Source organism: Panulirus ornatus, chromosome 3, assembly GCF_036320965.1.
Source record: "Panulirus ornatus isolate Po-2019 chromosome 3, ASM3632096v1, whole genome shotgun sequence".
Classification (NCBI taxonomy): domain Eukaryota; kingdom Metazoa; phylum Arthropoda; class Malacostraca; order Decapoda; family Palinuridae; genus Panulirus; species Panulirus ornatus.
In genome coordinates, this window is record NC_092226.1 from 1,718,228 (window position 1) to 1,730,552 (window position 12,325).

The window sequence follows — 12,325 nt, forward strand, 5'->3', positions numbered from 1 at the left end:
TTGCATTGTTCTAGGGTTGGAGAACATCCAAAGAAGTGACACTGTACATTCCTAAAGAGTATTTATGGAAGGTGTCAAGACTGTGGGTGGTTTTAGTGCTTGATAAGTCATTCGGTGTGTATGTGGCTAGGTGGTTGAAGTTTGAGGGATATTTGATCATAAATTGCTGAAGTATGAGAGGTGGGTACGCTTTATGTTACTATCCGGGAGTTTTGGGTTAAACATGGAATGTTTTGAACAGGAGAGACATAATGTTGTTATAGAGTGAGACATTGTTTCCATCAGTTTCATGTGTACAGAACATGTTAAATGATATAAACTTTACCGCAGCGCTTGGAAAACTGATTTGGAGTCTCCTACAATCAGTGTGGATGCGGGAGTTCCCTACGACCCGTGTGGATGCGGGAGTTCCCTACGACCCGTGTGGATGCTGGAGTTTCTTACGACCCGTGTGGATACGGGAGTTCCCTACGACCCGTTTGGATGTGGGAGTTCCTTACGACCCGTGTGGATGCGGGAGTTCCCGACCACCCGTGTGGATGTGGGAGTTCCCGACGACCCGTGTGGATGCAGGAGTTCCAGACGACCCGTTTGGATGCGGGAATCCCGACGACCCGTGTGGATGCAGGAGTTCCTGACGACTCGTTTGGATGCGGGAGTTCCCGACGACCCGTGTGGATGCGAGCTGACCTTTACATTTCAGGTCACGATATGTGACGGGGGGGGGGGGGGTTGCTCATTGGACCATTGCTTGGTCGTCCTTAGTGCCTCACCACCCCACCAATCCTGTGACTCACTTCCACATCTATGGTTCCATTCACTGCCATGTCCACAACCAGATACCTGAAACACTCCATTCAAACTTACATCCCAACTCACCTGTCCCTCAACCCTGTTAAATCTAGTAACCTTGCTTTTATTCACATTCACTCTCAACTTTCTCCTTTCATACATTATTCCAAACTCAGTCACCAACTTCTGCAATTTCTCACTCGAATCTGCCACCAGTACAATATCATCAACTAATAACAAGTGACTCCCTTCCTAAGGCCTCTCATCCCCTACAGACTGTATCCTTGCCCCTTTCTCCACCCTATCCATAAAGAAATTAAACAGCCATGGTGACATTACACACCCCTGCCGCATGCCAACCTTCACTTAGAACCATTCACTCTCCTCTCTTCCTTATCGTACACATGCCTTACACCTTGGATAAAAACTCACTAACTTTAGTATCTTTATTCCCACACTATATATTCGTAACACCTTCCAAAGGGCATCTCTATCAACCTTGCCATATGCTTTCTCCAGGTCCACAAATGCCACATACAACTCCATCTGTCTCTCTAAGTACGTCTTACACATGATGATAATAATGATAAATTTTCTTTCACTATTTTATTACCAGCTGTTTCCCGCTTACTTGAGGTAGGTGGCGTCAGGGTCCGACGATTTAGCCTTATAACAGATATTGTCAAGCGACTTTTCATTGGTACTTTCTTTTGGAATGCAATCGTGCAGGAGAGATGAATTTCCAGCTTCCTCTCCCGCCCCTCTAAAACGTCTTCTACGACACGCAGAAGATTCGTTGGCATTATCTTTTTCTCCCTTTATCTCTAGGGATAATGATGATAATGATGATAATAAAAACAATATTCTATCCATCTAAATACTTGCCTGTTTACATTTTGTTCATGACTGGAGCCTTCAACATAAATATGAACCTACATGTATATCTGTGATATGGGCATACATGTATATCTATGATATGAACATACGTGTATATCTATGATATAGCTGATGTATAATATAATTCACTATCATTACCACTGGAACCCATCGTACCAAGGTAAGAGTCCGGCATATACCCAGGCAGATACCTAGTCAAGATCGCTGCTCCTCCCTCAGTTACTGAACATTGAACCCACACTAACTGACGCAACCTCCATATATATATATATATATATATATATATATATATATATATATATATATATATATATATATATATATATATATATAAAGCTCTGATTGTTCTATTGTATGCATTATACATATACTGTTTAGATGATTCTGACACCTATCTCGTACAGGGGTGTCTAGTGACACGAGAAAGAAATTTAAGGGAGAGAGAGAGAGAGAGAGAGAGAGAGAGAGAGAGAGAGAGAGAGAGAGAGAGAGAGAGAGAGAGAGAGAGAGAGAGAGAGTCTGAGACCAGTTATAGTGGAACGTTTGACCAATCTTATCTGTGCTTTTACATTTCGCTTTTCTGACATATACGGGGGATGTGTACAGTTGGATTGGGTTACAAATCTATTCCTCGTATCTGAAAATAAGATGAAGCAGCTTCCTATCTGCCTTGAGGAAGCAATGTGAGACATGTGTTTAGACCACCGTGCGTCGCTGCACACTGGTACGGGAAAGGGCAACCATCACACGGCTGGCGCTGTGTGGAAGAGCAGCTCCCTCCCTGACCTGGGAAAGATGGCTATGAGACCCTCCTGCCCTGCGGGTCTACCTACCTTTGTGAAGCATCTTCCTCTGCAGTGAGCGTCATCAAGTGAAAACATAGAAACAAACTAGATGTGGACCTGGCACCAAACCTGGTCACTGCACTACTCTCACCACTGACCACAATGGCAACAATCATCAGTAAACATCAACTCAACATTTCACATTGAAGTGTCACTAATTTTCAAGCATTTTTGTATTATTTCGTGTCTTTTTGCATTAGTATACGGAATCATGATTCCTTGTCCAGCACACACATAATGCGACTTATTGATGTAGTTTTTGATGTTCTACCAAATACTGAGGTTCATCAGTCATGCTGGAGGTATTGACGGCTAAAAGACAAAGACGAAATTTCTGACTGTCCTTAAAACACATTATCATTAAAACCCATCTGCTGGCTTCGTTCCCAGAATGTCTTTACTAATGACAAAACATACAATGTTGAGTGGAAGCAGATAAACAAATGAAATAGATCATATTTTTATTGCAGACTGCCAGTACAATGGCCGCCTTGCGGCGTTGTCGTAGTGATAGACCAGCCCCCGACAGCGCTGCCAGGCGCATCACTCACCAGTTTTGCGTCAGACTCGGAACAAATGATCATGATGGAACGATGATTGTGTATATTATGCTTCTCCTCCTAATGTACAATTTACACATTTGATCATGTTTCCATGACATAGATATTATGTATACTGAATAAAGGCATATGTTAACACGGAACCTGTCGCGCGTTCAGCAACCAATCACAGACGAAAGCATTTCCCTCCAGCAAGTGCCAGCATTCTTCTTCCAGCAGCCATGATCACCCTTTAAGCGGTTGTGGACGTTTTATTTCTGACGTTCATTCAGCAATCGTGAATGTCTGAGAAACGTTCCAGCGTATGTGAATGTGATGATGGGTTTGTAGGTCTGCCTTGCCACTGTCAAGCAGACAAACGGATACACACATAAACAAACCCCAGCCCGCGTAAATATATCTTGTGAGGAACGTCCAATCTCTGTAAATGAGATGTTGTATACTTGATTTACAGTGTATGGAAGGGAGCCAGTAGTGTATTATGCCACAAGCTTGGATAACAGCGGTGCTAAGTGGCGGGGATAACTGGGTCGTTGTGTGTGATCTACGAAGCCTTGGATGAGGTTGTGTCATCTGGGAACTGAGATGGTGACAGGATTGAGGGCAGCAGGATGGCTCTTGATTCGTCCCTGATCATGATAATGATGTGAGCGGTGCAAAGTGGGCGTAAGGATGTGTGATGGGAGAATAGGTTACAAGCTGTGGGTGTGTATGTATTATGTGGGTAGGGAGGATGGGTGTGTGTGACCTCAAGTATAGGGAGGTATGGATCTTGTGGTGTCAGGTGGGTAAGGTTGTCAGAGGGTCGGGCTGAGTCAGCCTGAGTCAAGGAGGAGGGAGCAAGAGGGCGGACGACTCTCAGGGGAGGACCTCAGCAGGAACTCAGGGAGTGTGGGGTGAGGGTCCTCCAGATGAGGGACGGGTGAGGGCGATGGTGGCAGGTATGGGGGAAGTGTCAGTTTGACCGGGACAAGTTGTGCTGCTGTTGTGTAACACAAGCCGAAGATGTTTCCCTAAAAAGCAGGTGGAAACTGACGAACTTGAATCATTAAACTATCTTCTTATGATTCATGAAGTAACATGAATAACAGAGCAACGGTTAAATATCCTCTCCAGCGGTAGGGCTTCGAGCAGGAATCAAGTAACTGCGAAACTATTCATTTCCAGATCAAGTTATCTCGATACTGATTCCGTATTACCTTCAATGTATTCTATGTAAGTGAAAGTTGCTGGTGACACCGTCCTGACGACTCACACTTACACGGCTCATCAAACATTGGTTTTAAATTTATATGAAGCCATCAACCAGCGTGCGCCTGGCGTGGCGTGTGGCGTCTGGTGGTAGCGTGCATAACGGTCATGGTTCTGGTTCATGTTGCTGGCTTGTGCTGGAGGTTTGTGTTGCTGCTTCCTAATGCCTCGCCCAACGAACGCGACGACGACCATTTCTAGCGCTTCAGTTGGTCGACTCCTCAGACGTGGGTTTCCTGAGGGAAAGACATGACTCCAGGTGAGAGGCGAGACCTCACACACACACACACACACACACACACACACACACACACACAAACACATGCAGTAAAGAAGACACCCACAACTACACACACAGGACACACTAACGTAGACAACATACATGAATTTAAGAAGTTGTATGATAGTAAAGAATGTTCAAGAGATGGGCCTCCTCAAGTGTAGAACTCCCTCCCCATACAGTAGGAATAGGTAATTACACATGAACACATATCCTTACACAGATGTACCTAAATACACTTCTTTTACTCATGTTAGCATTAATTGACTTCAACCATATCAACTTTTCTGATGTTATCCCTGAACATTCCACTCCGGTCGCTCTAATGTTGCCTCTCTCTCTCTCTCTCTCTCTCTCTCTCTCTCTCTCTCTCTCTCTCTCTCTCTCTCTCTCTCTCTCTCTCTCTCTCTCTCTCTCTCTCTCTCTCTCTCTCTGTTCTGTATGTAATATTTCCACCACTGTTCTCGTGAACTGCTCGCGAGAATCCCAGACCAAGAACCAGTGAAAGTGAAAAATTGCTGTTTCCCATAGTTTTTGTCATGAGACCAGCCAAATGAGGATCGACCGTTATGACACACTTGCATTAACTTCAACATGGTCGCTAGTGGCAGTAGGTGAGATAGGGATGACCCACCTGACGCAGCGATAAATGTCTGGGACGTCGACCAGGAGACAGACGACAGAGTCGCCCAACAGGAGTGGGGCGGGAACATCAGCATCATCACCTGCAGGAGGAGAGAGAGAGACAGGTCCTCCGTCATGTGACCACACCACACATCAGGATCTACAAACTCCATCATGCCTCTACACAAGGACTCTAATATCATGCCTGCATCCTCTGTTTTGAGTTTATCTTCATATACCCTACTGACCCCTTACGTATACATGATCAAAATGCAGAAGAAAATTTCTTATTAATGTTCTCATTGTCATTATCTCTCCCAGATCTCTCAATCAAAGGTGCTCAACCAAATAAGCTTCTCATTCTCCCTCAGTGCTACTCCCTCCCCCACCAGACCCCGACCCACATGTAAGGCCCCTGTGTCACTCCCCCCAGACCTCACCTTCAGAGGTTACGGCGACGGGGTACTCGGGCTGGGAAGGGTTGTCGGACCTCTTACCGTAGCGGGAGCCGCCGATGAAATGGGCAGATCGGATCTTGATCTCTGGCAGGCCCTGAGACGGGGAAGACCGGCCGTACCGGTTAGCGTAGAACCCAGACCGAACTGTGGACATGAAGCCTGTGTGTCAGCATACAGGGGAGGAACCCTCCATGTTAGCATACAGGGGAGGATCCCTCCATGTTAGCATACAGGGGAGGAACCCTCCATGTTAGCATACAGGGGAGGAACCCTCCATGTTAAGGTACAGGGGAGGAACCCTCCATGTTAGCATACAGGGGAGGATCCCTCCATGTTAGCATACAGGGGAGGATCCCTCCATGTTAGCATACAGGGGAGGAACCCTCCATGTTAAGGTACAGGGGAGGAACCCTCCATGTTAGCATACAGGGGAGGATCCCTCCATGTTAGCATACAGGGGAGGAACCCTCCATGTTAAGGTACAGGGGAGGAACCCTCCATGTTAGCATACAGGGGAGGATCCCTCCATGTTAGCATACAGGGGAGGATCCCTCCATGTTAGCATACAGGGGAGGATCCCTCCATGTTAGCATACAGGGGAGGATCCCTCCATGTTAGCATACAGGGGAGGATCCCTCCATGTTAGCATACAGGGGAGGAACCCTCCATGTTAAGGTACAGGGGAGGAACCCTCCATGTTAGCATACAGGGGAGGATCCCTCCATGTTAGCATACAGGGGAGGAACCCTCCATGTTAAGGTACAGGGGAGGAACCCTCCATGTTAGCATACAGGGGAGGATCCCTCCATGTTAGCATACAGGGGAGGATCCCTCCATGTTAGCATACAGGGGAGGATCCCTCCATGTTAGCATACAGGGGAGGATCCCTCCATGTTAAGGTACAGGGGAGGATCCCTCCATGTTAGCATACAGGGGAGGAACCCTCCATGTTAAGATACAGGGGAGAAACTCTGTACTGGAGGCATCTGTCCATCAAATGACGTGTTCATGGCAATTCTTCTGTCCTCCGCTACTAAACATGACTTTCCGTCCAGTGAAAAAGAAAAACTTGCATTAATCAAAGATTAAAATCTCCAGAGGAGATGATGGCTATGGTAATAACAGATTCTGAAAATACTGTTTAACTGGTGAGGGGACTTAGAGGGCGTGTGACCTATCTTCTTACGAGGAAGGTAATCATTGTGCAACGTGACGTGTGTGTGAGGTCATGACCTCTGACGAGCGTCCAGCCTGGCGACGCTCACTGAGGATGTCTGCAGCCGTGGCATGAGCCCTCCCTCCCCACAGCCCAGTGTTAACGGCTTTGATGATTGTGTTATGGCTGACCTGAGGAAGAGTTTAGTGAAGTGAACGAAGGTGAGAGCTACAGGGGTCCTGTGCCTCTCGTGGCTGCCATATATATATATATATATATATATATATATATATATATAGTCGAGGAAAGTTGAGGAGGTAGTGAGTGGTGGATGAGGTCTTCATGTTACCAGGCTGTTGAGGGTCTGGAGTCCACCTCTGGCCTACAGTCGACACCTTAAGTTTCCTTGTCACCGGCCGGTGTTGGACTGTCCCAGGTGTTGCAGCCTGGCAGGTGTTGGACCGTCCCAGGTGTTGCAGCCTGGCAGGTGTTGGACTGTCCCAGGTGTTGCAGCCTGGCAGGTGTTGGACTGTCCCAGGTGTTGCAGCCTGGCAGGTGTTGGACTGTCCCAAGTGTTGGCGAAATATAACATAGGACATTGTGGAGGTTAGAGTTGCTGAGGCAGACGTCTGTATCGATGCTGTAGAATTGTCTCTCAATGTGGAAGATTTATGAGGACACGTTGGGTAACCCAAGACTCACACACACAAGAGGCGATGCTAGGCTGCCGTGTGTGTGTGTGTGTGGTGTGTGTGTGTGTGTGTGTGTGTGTGTGTGTTTGTGTGTGTGTGTGTGTGGTGTGTGTGTGTGTGTGTGGTGTGTGTGTGTGTGTGTGTGTGTGTGTGTGTGTGTAAGCCATCGTGGTGGAGGAGTGAGGCGTCACGAGGGTTGGTTAGCTCCCCGCCGGCGCACCGCCTCGTCAACAGGCCAACAATCAGCTTACGGGATCAAGAGGAATAGAGTGACCGCTGGATCCCCAGTGTGGGATGTGTTGTGTCCCCAGCTGCTACAACACTCTCCCTACCGCTACAACACTCTCCCTACCGCTACAACAATACCAGGAGAGGAACACTAAGCGAGCATCATTAGGTAGGAGAACCTGGTGCTGCTGCTTCCATCACCAGGTCGGGAGGAAGATTTGTGTGACCTGCTACGTGTTGTGGTGAACATGACATAAACGAAAATGTTCTATGATGAAAGTGAGTCACTGAACACATGATGGGCTTCATGTCATGATCATGGTTTATTACAAGAATATGAAAGTAAGTAAGTCTTACGTCTTATACAGAGAATGTCGCCTCTTATGACTCAGCTGCTCAGACCCGCATTCGAACCTCAGGTCGGCAGATCCGTACTGACCAGCGCTGACCATGGCACCACGGAGAGGTGTCCATAATATGCCACCAAAACGCTAATATTAAAAAAAGAAAAAAAAATTTCTTCCTTTCTGAACTTTGTTCCTGGAGGACGTCTGGTGTTGATCAATGTTGTACACTGGGTCAGCTCAGGCTCCACCAGGAGGTGTGTGGATGGCTCGGGGGAGGTCACGTGACCAATATTATGATAACACACATTAGTGGTGGGGGGGGGGAGGAGCTTCGTGTACCAATGAATAAAGAATTTACTGCCATGTGTACTGACCTCCAGCTGTACTGAGGTCACTCTCATGTGTACTGACCTCCAGCTGTACTGAGGTCACTGCCGTGTGTACTGACCTCCAGCTGTACTGAGGTCACTGCCATGTGTACTGACCTCCAGCTGTACTGAGGTCACTGTCGTGTGTACTGACCTCTAGCTGTACTGAGATCACTGTCGTGTGTACTGACCTCCAGCTGTACTGAGGTCACTGTCGTATGTACTGACCTCCAGCTGTACTGAGGTCACTGTCGTGTATACTGACCTCCAGCTGTACTGAGGTCACTGTCGTATGTACTGACCTCCAGCTGTACTGAGGTCACTGTCGTGTATACTGACCTCCAGCTGTACTGAGGTCACTCTCGTATGTACTGACTTACAGCTGTACTGAGGTCACTGTCGTATGTACTGACCTCCAGCTGTACTGAGGTCACTCTCGTATGTACTGACTTACAGCTGTACTGAGGTCACTCTCGTATGTACTGACCTCCAGCTGTACTGAGGTCACTGTCGTATGTACTGACCTCCAGCTGTACTGAGGTCACTGTCGTATGTACTGACCTCCAGCTGTACTGAGGTCACTGTCATGTATACTGACCTCCAGCTGTACTGAGGTCACTGCCCAGGGATATGATTCATTATTTTTATCAATGAAGGAAGAATGAAAGGTAACGTTCGATATGAATTACAAATCAGAATGAAAATGATGAAATTAATAGCAAATAATTATCTTAATGATTACACTTTATGATTACTTCATATTTAATGATTAACTTAAAATTATCATGGTACCTTTCATTTCATGATTATCTTGCACTTTATGATTATCTTGCTCTTTATGATTGATTACCTTGCACTTTATGATTACCTTGCACTTTATGATTACCTTGCACTTTATAATTACCTTGCACTTTATGATTACCTTGCACTTTATAATTACCTTGCACTTTATGATTACCTTGCACTTTATGATTACCTTGCACTTTATAATTACCTTGCACTTTATGATTACCTTGCACTTCATGATTACCTTGCACTTTATGATTACCTTGCACTTAATGATTACCTTGCACTTCATGATTACCTTGCATTTAATGATTACCTTGCACTTCATGATCACCTTGCACTTTATGATTACTTTGTCAGGTTAAACTTTTTGTCTTTCAGAGAACCCAGCCGTGGGCCCATAAGGCCTCCTGTTGTTTGTCTTTTTCATGTTAACTCCTGTAAACATTACACTTCAGTATCACAATAGTGATCTTAATTACCTTAACTTTCTTTCTGTATTGTGGATTATATCAGACAGAAATGATGTCCATATCTATTACCTTAACTTTCTTTCTGTATTGTGGATTATATCAGACAGAAATGATGTCCATATCTACCATTTCCTTCAACCTAAGAATATGTGAAGCCAGTATGACCAAAGTGTAGGTAGAGGCCACATCTACCTTCATCCTGGTGGACACAAGTGTAGGTAGACACTACATCTACCTGCTAGACACATGAGGCTCTGCCAGTGGGCTACTACTTCTTGTATGTCGTATTGTTGTCACCAAGCACCACTGGTGAAATGTTTACCACTTGAAGTTGTACAACACCTCATGTTGGTGTCACCTGGTGACCCAGTATCATTTGTTAACCTGGAGTACACAAAGTTATTCCTCTTGTGGCCTGAAATACCACTTACTGTTCCTGTAATGTGGTGTACTCATCAGTACATCTGTAATGGCCTGGAGTACTCATTAGTACACCTGTAATGGCCTGGAGTACTCATCAGTACACATGTAATGGCCTGGTGTTCCCCTTGTTACCTCTCAGATGATCTGCCGTGATACATACACCTCCCTGCACTGGTGTCACTCAGGGTCAGGTGTGGCCCCTGGGGGTATGTCCTTGGTACTTTCTGAAGGTCCCTGTTGACCTCCCTGAGGGTCCTTGGTAACCTCCCTGAGGGTCCTTGGTAACCTCCCTGAGGGTCCCTGATAACCTCCCTGAGGGTCCCTGGTAACCTCCCTGAGGGTCCTTGGTAACCTCGCTGAGGGTCCCTGGTAACCTCCCTGAGGGTCCCTGGTAACCTCCCTGAGGGTCCCTGGTAACCTCTCCTCCCATGTATTCACAACCTTCTGTTGTACTGACAACCTTCTGTTGTATTCACAACCACCTGTTGTCTTCACAACCTCCTGTTGTCTCCTTCGTGATCTGGGTTACCCCAGGAGGACTTGTGTTACCATATATTACCCTGTGGTATTAGTGATGACCTGTGGTACTGTCTGGTGACCTGCAGTGACCTATGGCCAGGGTGACTTACCTGTGACCTCGCGATTGTCGTCACCTCGTTTGCCGTACCGCTGGGAGTAGAAGCCCTGAGCTGCACTGAGGGCTATGAGGGCGGTCAGCAGGAGGAGGGTAGGGCACACGGCGGCGCGGCTCATCTGCAACACAAGGTCATACCTTCTCTCAGTGCCAGGTCAAAGGTCAACACAAAAATAAGCTTAACAGTGGGCACAAGATACTGGTTACTGAATAATGTACAAAGATTGAAGTATTTCAAGTTCACAAACCTCTCAAACACAGACGGAGAAAAGAAACAAACAAACAATATTTGTTTCATTAGGAATTATTTGTTATAAGGAATCATTCAGGTGGCGGTCACGTGGTGTGGAGATCCACCTGCACTGCCTTCGTCGCGCAGAAGTCGAGACATTGGCTACCCATACCTCAACACGACGTTTTACAAACATTGGCTCATTTGTGTGCGTCTTGAGTGAGTGAAACTTGCGTCTGTTCTAGGGTGAGTCTGACCCGGCAGCTGTGGCCATAACTAAAGACATATGGTAACCCTCTGTTAGCAGCACTGGTTTCAACTGTAAATATGTACATTTATTTGGCTCAGGTAACCTAATCATGGTAATTGCAGTAACAGCGCTACATCCAGTATAATTCTACCAACTTTTCCGGACTTGCTGTAACTCATGTAATACGCTGTATCCATTCTAAAGTTAGCCCCATACCTTCTCTTTACACCCGTGGAATATCTAAAGTGGTCATATCAACTACCTTATTATGTACGACACGTGGCTCCCTCCTGTCCCGCTACACGGGTGCCCTGTGTAGGCACGACTGGCACGACAATGGCGTCTTGCAGGACAAGTGTAGTTAAGAGGTCAAGGTCGTACACACGTTAGAGAACTATAAATCAAAAGAACCAAGAATTTTGACCCTAAAAGTGACCTAGCCTCAAAAATCATCATCTTGAAACCATAACTCGACTTGCAGTGCTGTGAGGTCGGCCGCTGATCACCAGGGGTACACGTAGTGCAGAGGTACAACTGTGTGGTGTCCAGGACAGTGTGGATGGCGGTGTAGGAACCTCAGCCAGGAGGGTGTCAGTATTCACCTCACAAAGACTCGAGTCATGACAGCAGGAGTGTGGGGCAGCTCCTGCAGGATCGGGCACCTCCTCGTTGTATTGATGACCTTCTGTGTCACGTTCGGTGAAATACCACGAACATTTCACGAAACAGGTGAAATGTGTCGTATTACGTCATGCACGAGTCATGCATTATGGTAGTGCCTGACGGTAGAACCTGCAGCGTCCCTGCGTTCTGAACCTACTCTGCCACAGTTACTTTAGTGTCCCACTGATGCAGGTGATCAAGGCTGAAAAACACAGAAAACGAAGTTTATAATCTTGGAAGTAACTCCTGGAGGCTGGACGAGACACCACGCAAGTATTTTGTACCAACACAACGGCAGCTTACACGGCGAGTGTCGAGGTGGATGGAGACAAACGCAAGGTAAGCACAAGTGAGGTCCACGACGCG

General features: G+C 46.6%; 1 protein-coding gene across 1 annotated transcript in view; it reads right to left on the reverse strand.

Moving 5' to 3' along the window:
- Nucleotides 1–2,982: 2,982 nt before the first annotated feature.
- Nucleotides 2,983–12,325, reverse strand: part of LOC139759636 (uncharacterized) — a 19,527-nt gene continuing 10,184 nt past the window's right edge. Inside the window, exons 2-5 of the mRNA XM_071682013.1 lie at nucleotides 10,810–10,933; nucleotides 5,690–5,851; nucleotides 5,260–5,350; nucleotides 2,983–4,581 (exon numbers count right to left, since the gene is read on the reverse strand). Coding sequence (XP_071538114.1) covers nucleotides 4,551–4,581; nucleotides 5,260–5,350; nucleotides 5,690–5,851; nucleotides 10,810–10,933 — 408 coding nt within the window. The 3' untranslated portion in view covers nucleotides 2,983–4,550. The remainder of the gene's footprint in view (nucleotides 4,582–5,259; nucleotides 5,351–5,689; nucleotides 5,852–10,809; nucleotides 10,934–12,325) is intronic.